Below are 20000 nucleotides of genomic sequence, written 5' to 3' on the forward strand. Positions count from 1 at the left end.
ACACCTTATATGTGATTTTGGGAACTCTGTGATAAATGGAAATTAAATATATGACGATCGAAAACTCATGAAAACGCAAGATCTGGACATTTTATCTGGACGTTTGATCTTAACTCGGCTTTTGATGGTTGCCGCTTTGTTTCGAATCAGTCACTGATTAGCCTATCAGTGACATGCACGGCAGGTCAAAATCAGGTGATTTATTTTCGTGGGTTTATCACTAGGTGGCAGGTCTCCGTGGGTTTCTCACTCGGTGGCAGGTCTCCGTGGGTTTATCACTCGGTGGCAGGTCTCCGTGGGTTTCTCACTCGGTGGCAGGTCTCCGTGGGTTTCTCACTCGGTGGCAGGTCTCCGTGGGTTTATCACTACTGTAGGTGGCAGGTCTCCGTGGGTTTCTCACTAGGTGGCAGGTCTCGTGGGTTTCTCACTCGGTGGCAGGTCTCCGTGGGTTTATCACTAGGTGGCAGGTCTCCGTGGGTTTCTCACTAGGTGGCAGGTCTCGTGGGTTTCTCACTACTGTAGGTGGCAGGTCTCGTTAGATCTCTTCCCAGACACTTTGCAGGCAACACTTCTCAGGTCATAAATGACGCAATATCTCCATTTCTAGAAAAAAAAACAGGGATTTTGATGAAAACTAGCCACTGTTTAGCTTGGGATTTCTCAGGAACAGAGGCGTGTAGAAATACACGGTTTGCACCCACTGAGAGCTTAAAGTCTCACCTTTCAAATGAGCCATTGTATGTGTTCATAGCTATAACACAGAATATGCTGTGGCTGTACAAAAATCATCAACAATGGTCTAGATTGCTGGCACTCTAGGACAAAGCTTCCGAAAACAGCTTGGCATTCAATGAGTTAAGAAGATGAACTTGAAACCGAATGAGCAGCGGGTAAACTTGTGTTCGTTCCATGGTTTGATGTGTACACGCATCTCTCCAGCGCCTGGTGATGGCCTAGCCTAGGCAGTGTGTGTAGTGGCTAGCCTAGGCAGTGTGTGTAGTGGCTAGCCTAGGCAGTGTGTGTGTGTAGTGTGTAGTGGCTAGCCTAGGCAGTGTGTGTAGTGTGTAGTGGCTAGCCTAGGCAGTGTGTGTAGTGGCTAGCCTAGGCAGTGTGTGTGTGTAGTGTGTAGTGGCTAGCCTAGGCAGTGTGTGTAGTGTGTAGTGGGTAGCCTAGGCAGTGTGTGTAGTGTGTAGTGGCTAGCCTAGGCAGTGTGTGTAGGTAGCCTAGGCAGTGTGTGTAGTGTGTAGTGGCTAGCCTAGGCAGTGTGTGTAGTGTGTAGTGGCTAGCCTAGGCAGTGTGTGTAGTGTGTAGTGGCTAGCCTAGGCAGTGTGTGTAGTGTGTAGTGGCTAGCCTATGCAGTGTGTGTAGTGTGTAGTAGCTAGCCTAGGCAGTGTGTGTGTGTAGTGGCTAGCCTAGGCAGTGTGTGTGTGTAGTGTGTAGTGGCTAGCCTAGGCAGTGTGTGTAGTGTGTAGTGGCTAGCCTAGGCAGTGTGTGCGTGTAGTGTGTAGTGGCTAGCCTAGGCAGTGTGTGTGTGTGGTGGCTAGCCTAGGCAGTATGTGTGTGTAGTGTGTAGTGGCTAGCCTAGGCAGTGTGTGTGTGTGTAGTGTGTAGTGGCTAGCCTAGGCAGTGTGTGTGTGTAGTGTGTAGTGGCTAGCCTAGGCAGTGTGTGTGTGTAGTGTGTAGTGGCTAGCCTAGGCAGTGTGTGTGTGTAGTGTGTAGTGGCTAGCCTAGGCAGTGTGTGTGTGTAGTGTGTAGTGGCTAGCCTAGGCAGTGTGTGTGTGTAGTGTGTAGTGGCTAGCCTAGGCAGTGTGTGTGTGTAGTGGCTAGCCTAGGCAGTGTGTGTAGTGTGTAGTGTGTAGTGGCTAGCCTAGGCAGTGTGTGTGTGTAGTGTGTAGTGGCTAGCCTAGGCAGTGTGTGTGTGTAGTGTGTAGTGGCTAGCCTAGGCAGTGTGTGTAGTGTGTAGTGTGTAGTGGCTAGCCTAGGCAGTGTGTGTGTGTAGTGTGTAGTGGCTAGCCTAGGCAGTGTGTGTGTGTAGTGTGTAGTGGCTAGCCTAGGCAGTGTGTGTGTGTAGTGTGTAGTGGCTAGCCTAGGCAGTGTGTGTAGTGTGTAGTGGCTAGCCTAGGCAGTGTGTGTAGTGTGTAGTGTGTAGTGGCTAGCCTAGGCAGTGTGTGTGTGTAGTGTGTAGTGGCTAGCCTAGGCAGTGTGTGTGTGTAGTGTGTAGTGGCTAGCCTAGGCAGTGTGTGTGTGTAGTGTGTAGTGGCTAGCCTAGGCAGTGTGTGTAGTGTGTAGTGTGTAGTGGCTAGCCTAGGCAGTGTGTGTGTGTAGTGTGTAGTGGCTAGCCTAGGCAGTGTGTGTGTGTAGTGTGTAGTGGCTAGCCTAGGCAGTGTGTGTAGTGTGTAGTGTGTAGTGGCTAGCCTAGGCAGTGTGTGTGTGTAGTGTGTAGTGGCTAGCCTAGGCAGTGTGTGTGTGTAGTGTGTAGTGGCTAGCCTAGGCAGTGTGTGTAGTGTGTAGTGGCTAGCCTAGGCAGTGTGTGTAGTGTGTAGTGTGTAGTGGCTAGCCTAGGCAGTGTGTGTGTGTAGTGTGTAGTGGCTAGCCTAGGCAGTGTGTGTGTGTAGTGTGTAGTGGCTAGCCTAGGCAGTGTGTGTGTGTAGTGTGTAGTGGCTAGCCTAGGCAGTGTGTGTAGTGTGTAGTGGCTAGCCTAGGCAGTGTGTGTAGTGTGTAGTGTGTAGTGGCTAGCCTAGGCAGTGTGTGTGTGTAGTGTGTAGTGGCTAGCCTAGGCAGTGTGTGTAGTGTGTAGTGGCTAGCCTAGGCAGTGTGTGTAGTGTGTAGTGTGTAGTGGCTAGCCTAGGCAGTGTGTGTGTGTAGTGTGTAGTGGCTAGCCTAGGCAGTGTGTGTGTGTAGTGTGTAGTGGCTAGCCTAGGCAGTGTGTGTGTGTAGTGTGTAGTGGCTAGCCCAACCTAACAGGGAAGTGAATCCCCTGATCTGTCTGCGGCGCTTGCCAGCCTTCCCCAGTCACGGTACTTACTGTAGCAGAGTTGTGAAATATAATCACATATTCCGTTTTTTAAATGCGCGGCGACTGGCTACATTTATATAACCTCGTCTTTAAATGCGCAGCGACTGGCTACATTTATATAACCGCGTCTTTAAATGCGGGCGAATGGCTACATTTATATAACCGCGTCTTTAAATGCGGGCGACTGGCTACATTTATATAACCGCGTCTTTAAATGCATTCATAATAACGTGCAGCTCGGGATGAAACTAGCAGTTTTTCAGCAGAAACAGAACCCGTTGAAACTAATCGGTGATTTCACTCTTCCCATACACTTTTAAAAGAGTTAAATGGTTTTACAACATTTCAGTCAAGCTTCAGTTGGTTTAGATAGCCTGCAATTGGACGTATGCAAAATGGAAAGTAGCCTAATGTATTAACTTTGATTTGCTGTGCTGCATACTGGACAACAGTGGCGCAGCTCCATGGGGGCGCCAAAGCGATGGTAAATATATATATATATATATATATATATATATATATATATATATATATTTGGTATTTTCTATATGTAGCTACTGCTGTCCGTTTCTAAATCATTTCTGCATTTCCTCAATGTTAAATAACATTTTAGAGGACTAACAGGCTAGAGTAGGCGCCCTATCTCATAAGATTCCATCATAGAATGTTGACATAGAAGAGGGAGTGGGGGCGCCGTGAGCGCTGGGCGAGCAGATAGGCCTACGAGTATTGAGTTGCCGTCTATGGAAAAAGATGGATACAGCAAAAAAAAGCTGTTGACGACTAAAAATAGAAAAAGAAAGAGGGAAAAGGAGATGGCATGTCAAGGGATGCAACAGCAGTTCAATAAGTGGACGGTGAAAGGCAACAGGTAGGATTTAAAGTGATGACGTCTGTACTTGGAGGCTTGCAAATATGAATGTTAACAGACTAACTAGCGTTTGTTAAGCATAATGCCGATTGAAACATAGCCTATTCCATTCAGATAGCTAGGTGGCTACCATGCTCATACTGCATTTTTAATGGCCAACTGCAAACAGAAATGTCATGCTAGCAGCAACTCATTACATTTTTCCATATCCTAACAATGAAGGCTCCTTGTAATAACTTAATATTGTGTTATTAAGATAGTGCCTATCAGCCTTATCCATTGTGAGCATTAGCTGGCAAAAGGACGTTATGAGAACCGTTTAGACTCTTAAAGTGGCAATGCACCATTTATCAATACTAGTATAACATCAAGTTAAACATCAAATTGGCAGCATTTCTTTAAAAACATATTCAATAGATACTAATACACAGTAATAGTGTAAATTATTGGTCTTTTGTTTTGCTTTAGTTTGTGTGTTTTTTTTGGGGGGGGGCGCCAATATTGTTGTTGCATACCCCTCAAAAATGGGTAGTTGCGCCCCTGCTGGACAATAGATGCACATCGTAAATTAGGCCTATATGATTGATATGAAGTATTAAAATGATTGTTTAAGATAGTCTATGTTTGAAAAAATATTAAAAGGAATATGGGGGAAACAGTTCAGTAGCCTGTCTTTGGCAAGTAGCCTACTACAGACACAGGTGAAGAACAGTCAGCCTCAGCCAGTAGGCTATAAGCACAAAAAAATAACTGCAATACTTCAAGTAATAATCTTACAAAAAATAACTGCACAACCACAGTTTTGGAGGAAAGTTTTGTGCAGTATTTTGGACACAACAAAACGGCATTGTACTGCATAGTACTGTACTTTACTGCAGAAATGCAGTATTTTGGACATGAAAATACTAGCCTACTGTAGTATAACCTTACCTTACTATATACTCTATATATACTTACTATATACTATTCTATTTCCGTAAACATCCAAAATGGGGCGGGATGATTGTATTGGGAGCGCTGAGGCCTCAGATGGGACTGTTGAAAGTGGCGCTCAGAGTTCAGGTTGGAGGTCTGAACCGGCACTGTGTGTAGGTGTAGATGTAGATGTGTGTGTGAGACAGAAAGTGTGTGCGCGTGTGTGTGTGAGACAGAAAGTGTGTGTGCGTGAGTGTGTGAGAGAATGAGAAAGTGTGTGTGTGTGTGTGTGTGTGTGTGTGTGTGTGTGTGTGTGTGTGTGTGAGAGAGAGATAGAATGAGAAAGTGTGTGTGTGTGTGTGAGAGAGAGAATGAGTGTGTGTGAGAGAGAGAATGAGAAAGTGTGTGTGTGTGTGAGAGAGAAAGAATGAGTGTGTGTGTGTGTGAGAGAGAATGAGAAAGTGTGTGTGTGAGAGAGAAAGAGAAAATATTTATGAGAGAGAGAGCCTGTGTGTGTGTGTGGGGGGGGGCGGTTGGCTAGTGTGTGTGTATAACAAGATGTTCTTCTGTTAGAATACACTTACAGATTTGATCCTGAAGAAGGGGTGGGGCTTCCTAAGATTCCGGTGCATCCCATTGGATATGATGACGCTGTCCATCTTCTGAAGTTAGTACCAGTGATGCAGTAGGGGTTAGATCTTTCAGAGACGAAGTTAGTACCAGTGGTGCAGTAGGGGTCAGTACCAGTGGTGCAGTAGGGGTCAGTAGGGGTCTAACACCGGGGCAAATGAAACTAACACCGGGGCAAATGAAACTTGGTGAGCATGTAACCCCACTAGACTTTTTACGGAAACATTTTGTTTGGTCCTCATGGTGGTGTTGAGCGAAGGGTTGCTGGTAGAGAATGATAGAGAGAAGCTACAAGGCAGGACTGTCTGTCTCTTACACACACACTCTCTCTCTCTCACACACACAAACATATAAACACACACACACACACATGTAAATACACATGCGCATACACACACGCATGGACACATACACACACACACACATCCATACGCACAGACACGCATGCTTGCACACAAACACACACACATCCACACCCACAGACACACACTCACACACAAACAAACAAACACATAAACACCCACAAGCACAGGCACTCACACACTCACACAGATGCACACACGTACACACACATACACGCACACAGGCACGCACATACAAGCATACACAAAAGTTGCAAGAGTAGGGGAAGGAGTAGGAGATGGAAACAATTTGACAAGTGTGATTTATTGTCCCGGAGAGGATGTACAGGATTGAGCGGCGGTCATATATGTGGTACATCTAGTTTATAAAATAATCCTATTCACTAAAATATGAGAAGATGATGACTGACAAAATAAATTACTATGATGTTAATAAACCATTGTTGGCATACATTTAACAAGTCATCTTTACAGTATATCTGTGACATTGGTCTACAGTCTAGCCTACAGAAAAAATCATCAACTATCAACTATCAAAGTTTTCAGTAGCCTACCACTGTTGCAGAAATCACATACAGTATAAGAGGGTATCCTTTCAATATTTTGTACATTTTTGCACATTCCAACTTCAGGAAGCAGTATGGGAAACATGTCTATTTACCTAATTGTAAACAGAACAGCTTTTACAAGAGGGTCTCGATTCCTTTGTTATGATGACACACTTCCTGGTGTTCCTTTGTTATGATGACACACTTCCTGGCGTTCCTTTGTTATGATGATACACTTCCTGGTGTTCCTTTGTTATGATGACACACTTCCTCATCTCCGGATCATGTCTTTCATCTCTGAATGACTTAACTCCCTCTCTGGAGGTGACAGAAACACAAAGATGTCATTTCCTTTTGAGATGTCCTTTTCCTTTAGAGGGGGATTCGACTTCATGTAGCTGCCCGCAGCCGTGTTAAGATGATAACGTGAGATTCTGATAATGACGTGAGATTCTGATGATGACATGAGATTCTGATGATGACGTGAGATTCTGATAATGACGTGAGATTCTGATAATGATTTTTTTTCAATTCAGGTTTGAAAACGTATCAGAATCTCAGAAATCGTCACGTTATGCAGTCAGCTTAAGAAGGCTGCAGGCGGCTACATGAAGTCGAATCTCTCTAATGTACCATGTGATGTCATTTCCTGTAGGAATATGGGCGGAGCCGACCCCCCCAGCGGGTGGAAAGGAGCGCTGAACGTGTCGTATCGGATTGGACCGGGCTTCACTGGCCACGCCCACAACCAGTGAGATCACAAACACTCACACACACACATACATACAGTACACAAGCACACTGTCTCACACACACACACATTCATGCACACACATTCATGCACACAAACACACACACAGTCACACACACAAACACACACACACACACACACACACACACACACAGTCATGCACACACATTCATGCACACAAACACACACACAAACACACACACAGTCACACACACAAACACACACACAGTCACACACACACACACACACACAGTCATGCACACGCACACACACACACACACACACACACACACACACACAGTCATGCAGTGGTTCTCAAACTGTGGTACGGGACCACTGGTGGTACGGGTCCTTAAAAAGTCTTAAATCACTTTTCCAAAAAATAAGGCCTTAAAGGTATTAAATTGTCTTAAATTCAGATTGGATGGGTCTTAAATATTTTTTTAGTCATGTCACCGCGAAAATGCAGGCAATCTGTTCTGCCAGGTCGAATATTCTCGGTATGCGCTGCGTTGTCTATGGTTAGGTCAGAGCCCGTTTGTCTACTGCGCAGCTTTTAATGACGTGAAGTAGGCAATATAGGCCTACCTCCAATGGTTGATAGCCACTTAGGCCTACATCAGCGTTTCTCAAACTACAAGGACTGCTGGTCCGCGGAGTCTAATTATGCCCAGTCCTCCTGGCACTCGTCTGCTAATTTGCTGAGCATTTGATCAAAGAACCGTGGGCCGACAAGAAAAACAAGAAAACAAACGTTTCGGCAATCAGGAAGAAATACTTGCTAATTTGGTGTCATCAAACATAGAGTCATACAATTATGTGCGTGTGGTATGAGCCTTCATTTAATGCATACGTGTGCACGTCTGCGAGAGAAACTGAAACCAATCGATAACGTTGGTAAAGCAAAGCTCCGCTTCAACCCGTTGGGCGGCTACGAGGTAACGACATTTAAACGAACAAACTTGACTCTTGCAACTTCCACAAAAATGGAGCAGAGACTGGATAATACACTGTCTAGTCTAGCATTGAGTATTGTATAGTCAGATTTGAATATAACGTGGCCAAAGCTATTGTAGACTAATTATTGTTCTTGTTTAATAAAGATCTCCAAATCAGTGATTTACATCTGTCTGCTCTGCTGTTTACCATACACAAAAACTGGTATTGTGTTTCCTGAATCCTTACATTCAGTCATTCAAATGAAATTTCGTTTAAAAGCATGTAGCCTAAATATTTTCTCCATTTGCCTACTAGTGTATGTTGCTTGCATTAGGGAAGCATCCCAGAACAATGACACCCATATAGGCCTAATTGCTGTTGTTTTAGGAAGTACTTTTTCTCATGCAAGCATCATGCAAACATGCAGAGTAAAGCAATGAAACTATTGTTATTATATTTTACATTAGTAAAGTGGTCCTTTGATGTGCATGTTTTCACAAACTTTGACTGCTTCGAAGTGCATGTATAACAATATAGCATAACAATAATAAGGATATTGTCACGGACTCAGACTGGTAAAACAGATCCTTAGATATACAGGTTCCTTTATTGGTTCAGAGGATCATTCAGCCGATTGCAGAAGGATTAAACACTCAAAAGATTCAGTCTTTCAAAAGCTCAGAAGATAGTCCCAAAAAAGGGAAAACAGAGGATCCAAGGAAATATAAACAAATTCTAACATAAGAGCTCACGCAAACTGGAAGAGGCAGAAAACAGCGGCGCACAGCATAAGTCCACGATCGACGAAGCCAGACACAGACTGGAGAATGCGGGAGACCTTTGTAGGGGAGTTAATGATGTGGTGATTGCTTGCAGGTGAGTAGAGATAATAGGCAGGTGAGTAGAGCTAATAGGCAGGTGAGTAGGCAGGTGAGTAGAGCTAATAGGCAGGTGAGTAGAGATAATAGGCAGGTGAGTGTGAGAGATGCCATGTGACTGGGGAAAGCGGGGGTGTGGTCAGGTGCTGGAGTGACATGAGGGGGCGTGGCCGAGGGGTGTGGCAGTAGGAGAGTCAGGTGCTGGAGTGGCATGAGGGGGCGTGGCCGAGGGAGAGCCCGGTGCCGGTGTGACATTACCCCCCCCCACCCCCCCCAGGGGCCGAGGACCCCGACGCCGTGGACGACCCCGAGAACGAGGGGCAGGACAAGATGGATGTTCTCTGTGGAAGGTGGTGGTCGGGTCTAGGATGTCACCTCGGGGTACCCAGGATTGCTCTTCTGGACCGTAGCCCTCCCAGTCCACTAGGTACTCAAGGCGACTCCTTCGGCGTCGGGAGTCCAGGACGTCCCGAACGGCGTACACAGGGCCATCCTCGAGCAGGAGCGGCGGGGGAGGTTCCGCAGTGGCACCGGGCTCTGAAGGAGAGGGAACAAAAGGTTTGAGCAAGGAGACATGGAAAGTGGAGTGGATTCTATAATGTTGGGGAAGTTGTAATTTAATAGTGACTGGGTTAATCAGTTCAGTGATGGTGAAAGGGCCAATGTAACGAGGACTTAACTTCTTGCTAGGGAGGCGCATCCGGATGTCTCTTGTAGATAGCCACACCTTCTGTCCGACGGCGTAAGATGGAGTAGACGCTCGTCTGGAGTCAGCGTAGTGTTTCTGGCGCCGGATGGCTCTCTGCAGCTGGTGATGTGACTCATTCCAGACCCTCTCGCTCTGGCGGAACCAATGGTTTACAGCTGGCACATCTGACGGTTCCCCTGTCCAAGGGAACAGGGGAGGCTGGTAGTCGAGTACGCACTGAAATGGAGTGAGGCCTGTTGCGGGCTGTCGGAGGGAGTTCTGTGCGTACTGGTGCCAACTGTGCTGACGGCAGAAGGTCCGAAGGAACCGACGGAACCGACGGAACTCCTGGATCTTCCTTTCTGTTTGCCCATTTGTCTGTGGGTGGTAGCCAGAGGACAGACTCACGGTCACCCCTAGGAGAGAACAGAAGGCCCGCCAGAACCTGGAGATGAACTGGGGGCCACGATCAGAAACAATGTCCTCGGGGATGCCAAAGTTTCGAAAGACTGTGTGGAAGAGTGCTTGGGCGGTGTCATTGGCGGTGGGAATGCCTTTGAATGGGATGAGTTTACAGGATTTGGAAAATCTGTCCACAATGACTAGAATACATGTATGACCGTCAGATGAGGGGAGATCTGTCATAAAGTCTATCCCTAGATGTGACCATGGGCGTTTGGGAACAGGCAACGGGAGGAGCTTCCCTTCTGGTAGGTGACGTGGTGTCTTAGCCATGGCGCATTCAGCGCAGCCAGCAACGAAGCGGCGGACCTCCTTTGCCATCCCGGGCCACCAGTATCGGTTCCGAAGGAGGGAGAGTGTATGATTGGCTCCGGGATGGCCAGAGCCCAGTGAGAAATGTACGGCAGATGTTACCTGGAGTCGGAGAGTTTTTGGAACATAGGTGAGATGTGCTGGGGTGTTCGCCGGAGCAGGATCAGTAACTGAGGCCTCCGCGACGTCCTCGTCCAGGGTCCATTCAATGGGACTGACGATAAGATGAGGTGGTAAGATGGTCTCAGGGTGTTCAGGGCTTTCGTCGGGAGCGTAGAGCTGGGATAGGGCATCAGCCCTCACATTTTTGGGACCTGGACGGTAAGAGATGGAAAAATTAAAACGGGTAAAGAAGAGGGCCCACCTGGCTTGTCGTGGGTTCAATTGCTTTGCCTCTCGGAGGTACTCAAGGTTGCGGTGGTCAGTCAACACCAGGAATGGATGTTTAGCCCCCTCTAGCCAGTGGCACCATTCTTCTAAGGCTAGCTTAATGGCTAGAAGCTCTCGGTTGCCTACGCCATAATTCTGCTCTGCCGGCACAAGGATAAAGCCTCTGCTGCTGAGAGAGTGCCGCTCCGACCCCAGTAGTGGATGCATCCACTTCCACGATGAAGGGTCTATCCTGATCAGGGTGTGTGAGGACTGGAGCGGTGGTGAAGGCTTCCTTCAATTTCTCGAATGCTTGGGTGGCAGTCTCGTTCCAGGAGAGAGTCTTGGGTTTACCTCTAAGGAGGGAGGAGAGAGGAGAAGTGATGCTACTGTAATTTTTAATAAAACGACAGTAGAAGTTGGCAAAACCAAGGAAGCGCTGAAGATCCTTAATAGTTGAAGGTATTGGCCAGGAGCGTATCACCTCTACCTTCCCCTCATCCATACTGATGTGGTTGTGGCTGATGTTATAGCCTAGGAACTGAACCTGGGACTGATGGAAGGAGCATTTTTCAGCTTTTAGGTAGAGATTGTACTCACGGAGCTTCTGGAGGACCAATGCGATGTGGTGGTGATGTTCGGCCATATTGCTGGAGTAAATTAAAATGTCATCAATGTAAATCAGCACAAAGCGGTGGAGGTGTAGGGAGTGGAGGTGGAGGTGGAGGTGGAGGTGGAGGTGTAGGGAGTGGAGGTGTAGGGAGTGGAGGTGGGGGTGTAGGGAGTGGAGGTGGAGGTGGAGGTGGGGGTGTAGGGAGTGGAGGTGGAGGTGTAGGGAGTGGAGGTGGAGGTGGAGGTGGAGGTGTAGGGAGTGGAGGTGGAGGTGGAGGTGGAGGTGTAGGGAGTGGAGGTGGAGGTGGAGGTGGGGGTGTAGGGAGTGGAGGTGGAGGTGTAGGGAGTGGAGGTGGGGGTGTGGAGGTGGAGGGGTGGAGGTGGAGGGGTGGAGGTGGGGGGGTAGGGGGTGGAGGTGGAGGTGGGGGTGTAGGGAGTGGAGGTGGGGGGGTGTAGGGAGTGGAGGTGTAGGGAGTGGAGGTGGAGGGGGGTGTAGGGAGTGGAGGTGGGGGTGTAGGGAGTAGAGGTGGGGGAGTGGAGGTGGGGGGGTGGGGGGGTGGAGGTGGGGGTGGGGGAGTGGAGGTGGAGGTGGGGGTGTAGGGAGTGGAGGTGGGGGGGTGTAGGGAGTGGAGGTGTAGGGAGTGGAGGTGGAGGGGGGTGTAGGGAGTGGAGGTGGGGGTGTAGGGAGTAGAGGTGGGGGAGTGGAGGTGGGGGGGTGGGGGGGTGGAGGTGGGGGTGGGGGAGTGGAGGTGGGGGGGAGGGAGTGGAGGTGTAGGGAGTGGAGGTGGGGGTGTAGGGAGTAGAGGTGGGGGGGTAGGGAGTGGAGGTGGGGGGGTGGAGGTGGGGGTGTAGGGAGTGGAGGTGGAGGTGTAGGGAGTGGAGGTGGAGGTGGAGGGGTGGAGGTGGGGGTGTAGGGAGTGGAGGTGGAGGTGGAGGGGTGGAGGTGGGGGTGTAGGGAGTGGAGGTGGAGGTGTAGGGAGTGGAGGTGGAGGTGGAGGGGTGGAGGTGGGGGTGTAGGGAGTGGAGGTGGAGGTGTAGGGAGTGGAGGTGGAGGTGGAGGGGTGGAGGTGGGGGTGTAGGGAGTGGAGGTGGGGGGGTGGAGGTGGGGGTGTAGGGAGTGGAGGTGGAGGTGTAGGGAGTGGAGGTGGGGGGGTAGGGAGTGGAGGTGGGGGGGTGTAGGGAGTAGAGGTGGGGGTGTAGGGAGTGGAGGTGGGGGGGTAGGGAGTGGAGGTGGGGGGGTGTAGGGAGTGGAGGTGGGGGGGTGGAGGTGGGGGTGTAGGGAGTGGAGGTGGGGGGGTGGAGGTGGGGGTGTAGGGAGTGGAGGTGGAGGTGTAGGGAGTAGAGGTGGGGGTGTAGGGAGTGGAGGTGGGGGTGTGGAGGTGGGGGGGTGGGGGGGTGGAGGTGGGGGTGTAGGGAGTGGAGGTGGGGGGGTGGAGGTGGGGGTGTAGGGAGTGGAGGTGGGGGGGTGGAGGTGGGGGTGTAGGGAGTGGAGGTGGAGGTGTAGGGAGTAGAGGTGGGGGTGTAGGGAGTGGAGGTGGGGGTGTAGGGAGTGGAGGTGGGGGTGTGGAGGTGGGGGGGTGGGGGGGTGGAGGTGGGGGTGTAGGGAGTGGAGGTGGGGGTGTGGAGGTGTAGGGAGTGGAGGTGGGGGGGTGGAGGTGGGGGTGTAGGGAGTGGAGGTGGAGGTGTAGGGAGTAGAGGTGGGGGTGTAGGGAGTGGAGGTGGGGGTGTAGGGAGTGGAGGTGGGGGTGTGGAGGTGGGGGGGTGGGGGTGGGGGTGTAGGGAGTGGAGGTGGGGGTGTAGGGAGTGGAGGTGGGGGTGTGGAGGTGTAGGGAGTGGAGGTGGGGGGGTGGAGGTGGGGGTGTAGGGAGTGGAGGTGGGGGGGTGGAGGTGGGGGTGTAGGGAGTGGAGGTGGAGGTGTAGGGAGTAGAGGTGGGGGTGTAGGGAGTGGAGGTGGGGGTGTAGGGAGTGGAGGTGGGGGTGTGGAGGTGGGGGGGTGGGGGTGGGGGTGTAGGGAGTGGAGGTGGGGGTGTAGGGAGTGGGGGTGTAGGGAGTGGAGGTGGGGGGGTGGGGAGTGGAGGTGGGGGTGTAGGGAGTGGAGGTGGAGGTGTAGGGAGTGGAGGTGGGGGGGTAGGGAGTGGAGGTGGGGGGGTGGAGGTGGGGGTGTAGGGAGTGGAGGTGGAGGTGTAGGGAGTGGAGGTGGAGGTGGAGGGGTGGAGGTGGGGGTGTAGGGAGTGGAGGTGGAGGTGGAGGGGTGGAGGTGGGGGTGTAGGGAGTGGAGGTGGAGGTGTAGGGAGTGGAGGTGGAGGTGGAGGGGTGGAGGTGGGGGTGTAGGGAGTGGAGGTGGAGGTGGAGGGGTGGAGGTGGGGGTGTAGGGAGTGGAGGTGGGGGGGTGGAGGTGGGGGTGTAGGGAGTAGAGGTGGGGGTGTAGGGAGTGGAGGTGGAGGTGTAGGGAGTGGAGGTGGGGGGGTAGGGAGTGGAGGTGGGGGGGTGTAGGGAGTAGAGGTGGGGGTGTAGGGAGTGGAGGTGGAGGTGTAGGGAGTGGAGGTGGGGGGGTAGGGAGTGGAGGTGGGGGGGTGTAGGGAGTAGAGGTGGGGGTGTAGGGAGTGGAGGTGGGGGTGTAGGGAGTGGAGGTGGGGGGGTGTAGGGAGTGGAGGTGGGGGTGTAGGGAGTGGAGGTGGAGGTGTAGGGAGTGGAGGTGGGGGGGTGGGGGTGTAGGGAGTAGAGGTGGGGGTGTAGGTCTCAGAATATTTAATTCATAAATGCTTGGAATACAGAAGGCGCATTAGCAAGTCCATATGGCATCACCAGATACTCATAATGGCCTGTAGGGGTCACAAAGGCTGTCTTCCATTCATCCCCCTTCCGTATCCTAACGAGATTGTAGGCACTACGCAGGTCTAGTTTTGAGAAGACCTTTGCTCCTCGCAGAAGTTCGAGGGAGGATGGAACGAGGGGAAGACGATACTTGTATTTGACTGTGATCTTGTTGAGTGCGCGGTAGTCGATACAGGGTCGGAGACCACCATCCTTTTCTCTACTGTGCGGCAATGAAGGGCAGTTAGCTGAGTGCAACAGATGTGTTTTGACATGGGTAGGTGAAAAGGTCAAGCCGCATTATAGATTTAAATCATTTAAAGCATTTTTTTACATTAAAAAATATTTATAAAATCAAAGAATGGGTTTTGGGGAAAAATAAGCTTTGTGTACTATATAGAGCCGTAATCCAAGTTCACCAGATGTGTTTTGACATGGGTAGGTCAAAAAGGCAAGCCGCATAATAGATTTGAAACATTTAACATTAAAAATTGTATAAAATCAAAGAGCAGGTTTTAAGGAAAAAGAAGCTTTGTGTCCTAGAAAGGGCAGTAAGCCGAGTTCAGGAGATGTGTTTTAGTATGGGTAAGTCAAAAGGTGAAGCCGCACAATAGATTGAAATCTTTTATCAGCATAAAAAATTCATAAAATCAAAACATGGGTTTTTGGGCAAAAGAAGCTTTGTGTAATATAGGCAGTAATATATAGACCCTACTACGTATCTCTTAGATGTCGCTTATGAGTGTTGCAGGAGTTATTGACGGCACTAACTTTTACAAAAGACCAGAAAACAATGTTAAGGCATTTGTGGAGAAGAAGGATGGTTCGTGTGTTTTCTTCCTACACCTCACGGTAAGCTGTTTCGTTGCTCTGATTGGTTAGGTCTATCCAATTGAGTGCAGAGGCATTCCCCCCCTGTATCGGTTGAAACACGCCCCATAATTACGTCCCAATGGAGCAGTATCAGACTCATATTCTGACTAGAATTCAGTATGGCTACGTCAGGCTACAATATATACCGGTAATTCAAAATCCACTCAATCACTGAAGTTAAATTTTAACTATTTTTTTGTCTTTCATGACAAAAGTAGTCTATATTCATGTTGATATCAGTCAGTAGGAGCCAATAGGCCTGCTAGGCTAGTTGAACTGCATGGAGCATTAGCAAGCTGTGATGGCAAGCAAAGGAACAGGAACATGATGAATCAGTATTCATGGCTCCAAACTGGAAGTATTACAAAGAGAAACTGAAGTTGGTGACAATGAGCTCAGCACAAGTGACTAGTGAAGCTGCCATGGCACCTGCCAGCAAAAAACGACGCAAAACAGTATGTACAATATACAATATGTTAAACTGGCTATTATATTTTAATGGCAGTCATAACGGTGGTATTTGGAGAGCCAATCACTTGCTGAGGTGGTACTTATTGGGAAACGTTTGAGAACCACTGCTTTAGTAAACACAGTTACACACAGTCATGCACACACACACTCACACACACAGATACTGCTTTAGTACACAGTTACACACAGTCATGCACACACACACTCACACACACAGATTCTTTAGTTTAGTACACACAGGTACTGCATATAATATTTGGTGTTTTTTCAGTGTATTGTCACTCAACCACACAAACACACACATTGTTTGTTTGGGTGTGTGTGTGTGTGTGTGTGTAAATGTGTGTGTGTGTGTCTGTGTGTAAATGTATGTATGTGTGTGTGTGTGTGTGTGTGTGTAAACGTATGTGTGAGAGTGTGTGTGTGGTGTGTTTGCATTTCTACACAAAGGCCTCTTTTATAAGAACTTGGAATGAGGCTACAACAACAAAGGTCTCCCTCCCTCCCTTCCTCCCTCTCTCTCCCTCTCTCCCTCCCTCACTCTCTCTCTCTATCTCTCTCTCCCTCCCTCTCTCTCCCCCTCTATCTCTCCCTCTCTCCCTCTCTCACTCCCACTCCTCCTTTCTCTCTCTCTCTCTCTCTCTCTCAAACTTTCTCTTCCTCCCTCTCTTACTCCCTCTCTCCCTGTCTCCCTCCCTCTCCATCCTTCTCTCTCTCTATCTCCCCCTCGCTCTCTTTCTCTCTCACTCTGGTGTGTGTGTGTGACCTCACTGGTTCTGGGCGGTGTGTGTGTGTGTGTAACTGAGTTGGCCTCTAGTTGATGTTTTATTGATCTCAATCATTGCCGTCATTAATTAAACAAACTCATTCAGAAGACCATTCCCTGCCTGTGTGTGTGTGTGTGTGTGTGTGTGTCAGGGATGGAAATTAGAACCAGCTACCAGCCAAATGCTGGTCAAGCATGAAAGTGGCTGATAGTGCACAAACAAACATTATTAGATGTATTGTGCCAGGTTATGGCAAAATTGCTAATTTGTGTGTGTGTATGTGTGTGTGTGTGTGTGTATGACTGATGACTGTGTGTGTGTGTGTGTGTGTGTGTGTGTAGGTCCGTGCGTCTGAATGTGTACAGCACCAACCAAGTGACGCGGATCTACAATGTCATCGGCAAGATCCAAGGAGCTGAGGAGCCAGGTGTGTGTGTGTGTGTTGTGCGTGAAGAATATGTATGTGTGTGTGTTGTGTGTGAAGAATGTGTGTGTGTGTGTGTGTGTGTTGTGCGTGAAGAATATGTATGTGTGTGTGTTGTGTGTGAAGAATGTGTGTGTATATGTGTGTGTGTGTGTGTTGTGCGTGAAGAATATGTATGTGTGTGTTGTGTGTGAAGAATGTGTGTGTGTGTGTGTGTGTGTCAGTCAGAGCGCATACTCAACTGTAGTGACGGTACTCTCTCACAGTGTGTGTGTGTTTGTGTAATGTGCGTAATGTGTGTGTGTGTGTCTCAGACAGGTATGTGATTCTTGGGGGGCATCGTGATGCGTGGGTGTTTGGGGGGATCGACCCGCTCAGTGTGTGTGTGTGTAATGTGTGTGTAATGTGTGTGTGTGTGTCCCAGACAGGTATGTGATTCTCGGGGGGCATCGTGATGCGTGGGTGTTTGGGGGGATCGACCCGCTCAGTGGAGCTGCTACTGTTCATGAGATAGCCAGAAGTGCAGGCACACTGCTAAAGACAGGTACACACACACCTACACACACACACACACATTACACACACACACACACACACACACACATTATACACACATTACACACACACACACACATTATACACACACACAATCATTACACACACACACACATTACACACACACACACACACACACACACACACACACACACACACACATTACACACACACACACACACATTAAACACACACACACACACATATTACACACACACACACGCATTATACACACAGACAGACACACACACACACACACACACACACACATTATACACACAGACACACACATTATACACACAGACACAGACACACACACACACTCATTACATACACACACATCACACACACATCACACACACACACACACATTACACACACAATATATACATAAACTAGGGCTGTCAAAATAACTGATTAATTTCGATGAATTAATTTGAGAAAAAATAACTGATTAAAAAAAATAGTGCAGATTAGTCGATTCCGTATGACCCTTGACCCCGAGCCGTTCTAGTCAGTAACCAGACTGCAAAATGAAGGAGAGAGAAGAAAATATGCTGCCTACATCATTGATTGGAACAACGGCCTGATGGTGTTCTGCCATGTCTGCTTCTTCCCACACACACATTACATACACACACACACACACACACTGCCATGTCTGCTTCTTCCCACACACACATTACATACACACACACACACTGCCATGTCTGCTTCTTCCCACACACACATTACATACACACACACACACACACACTGCCATGTCTGCTTCTTCCCACACACACATTACATACACACACACACAGCCATGTCTGCTTCTTCCCACACACACATTACATACACACACACACACACACACTGCCATGTCTGCTTCTTCCCACACACACATTACATACACACACACACAGCCATGTCTGCTTCTTCCCACACACACATTACATACACACACACACACTGCCATGTCTGCTTCTTCCCACACACACATTACATACACACACACACACACACTGCCATGTCTGCTTCTTCCCGAAGCACCTTTGGATTTATTTCCTCAGCCTATTAGGTCATATCATAGATTATTATGGCCATTATTTGAACAGTGAAAATAATAATAAAAGAGTTTTTGAACTTTAATGTCACTAACGCTGATTATTCAATGATTCATTTGAATTTAAACATTTAAAATACTTTCACAGCAAAAAAAATATATATGCGATTAATTTAGATTAATTAATCACAGAGTATGTAATTAATTCGATTATATTTTTTAATCGATTGACAGCCCTAACATACACACACACACACATTACACATGCACATACACACACACATTACACACACACACACACACACACACACACACACACACACACAATATATACAGTGTACATACACACACACACACACATTTTATGCAAACACTCACACAAACATACACACACATTGTAGACATACAATACGCACACAAACACATTATACACAAACACTCACACACAGACACACACACACACAAACAGAGATTATACACAAACACGCATGTATGCACACACACACACACACACACACACACACATTATAACGGAGTAGTGTGTGTGTGTTTGTGTGTGTGTGTGTGTGTGTGTGTGTGTGTAGGCTGGCGTCCTCGGAGGACGATGCTGTTTGCCAGCTGGGATGCAGAAGAGTTTGGCCTCCTGGGATCCACAGAGTGGGCAGAGGTAACACACACACACACACATTACACACACATTACACACACACTCTAGCACATTAGCACACACACACGCACTCTAGCACATTAGCACACACACACACTCTACCACATTAGCACATTAGCACACACGCACACACACACACACACACACACACTCTAGCTCGTTAGCACACGCACACACACACGCACTCTAGCACATTAGCACACACACACACACACGCACTCTAGCACATTAGCACACACACACACACATTATACACTAATACACACAAAGCACACAATACACAAATACACACACACACACTAGCATACACACACACACACACACACTGGGCTCTATTTTAATGGTCTAAAACGGAAGTGTCTTTGCGCAAAACGCAAGTCACTTTGTGGGCGGATCTTGGGCGCTGATGCTATTTTACCGGCGGGATATTTGACTGTTGCGCCCGACGCAAATCTAAAATGGGGTGGTCTGAAGTAGCTACATTAATCATGGGTGTGGTTTGGCGTAACGTGCAATAAACCAATCAGAGCGTCATCTCACATTCCCTTTAACAACAGGCACGCTTGTTCCATAGCTGATTGCTATTATGGTGGCGTATTTGCCAGGCGCAGCCAGGAGCGTTCACAGCGCTATAATCACTGTTCAGTTGGGAACAGGTAGCTATTGATTTTTCCTTTTGACAAAATGTAATACAGAATTGTCACAAAGACATACTTTCCGATGTTTTGAGATCACTCTTACTGAATCACGAGGTTATGAATGCATGGTGATATTTTTGCTATGTACAATGTAATCTAACATTACCTCTCTATAGACAGCAGCTCTTCAATCAGTTAATCTCTTCTCTCCCGTGCTGCAACTTAAGGAACATCACGTCTCCTTAAGTTATCTAATATTTCCTAATTTATGTCATCAACACATCAGTGATTCGTGAAAATGTGTACACTAGATTTATGCCTATTTTTTCACATGGACACCACACTGATTTCCCTCGGAGTTGTAATATTTTTCTTTGAAATTATGTATGG

General features: G+C 48.3%; 1 protein-coding gene across 2 annotated transcripts in view; it reads left to right on the forward strand.

Moving 5' to 3' along the window:
• Positions 1 to 20000, forward strand: part of naalad2 (N-acetylated alpha-linked acidic dipeptidase 2) — a 61088-nt gene that overhangs the window by 13982 nt on the left and 27106 nt on the right. For both annotated transcript variants that reach the window (XM_042062953.1, XM_042062952.1), the window contains exons 7-11: positions 5376 to 5469; positions 6998 to 7093; positions 16620 to 16705; positions 17127 to 17246; positions 18890 to 18972. In XM_042062953.1, the coding sequence (XP_041918887.1) occupies positions 5376 to 5469; positions 6998 to 7093; positions 16620 to 16705; positions 17127 to 17246; positions 18890 to 18972 (479 nt within the window). The remainder of the gene's footprint in view (positions 1 to 5375; positions 5470 to 6997; positions 7094 to 16619; positions 16706 to 17126; positions 17247 to 18889; positions 18973 to 20000) is intronic.

This window comes from Alosa sapidissima, chromosome 15 (assembly GCF_018492685.1).
Source record: "Alosa sapidissima isolate fAloSap1 chromosome 15, fAloSap1.pri, whole genome shotgun sequence".
NCBI classification, from domain to species: Eukaryota; Metazoa; Chordata; class Actinopteri; order Clupeiformes; family Clupeidae; genus Alosa; species Alosa sapidissima.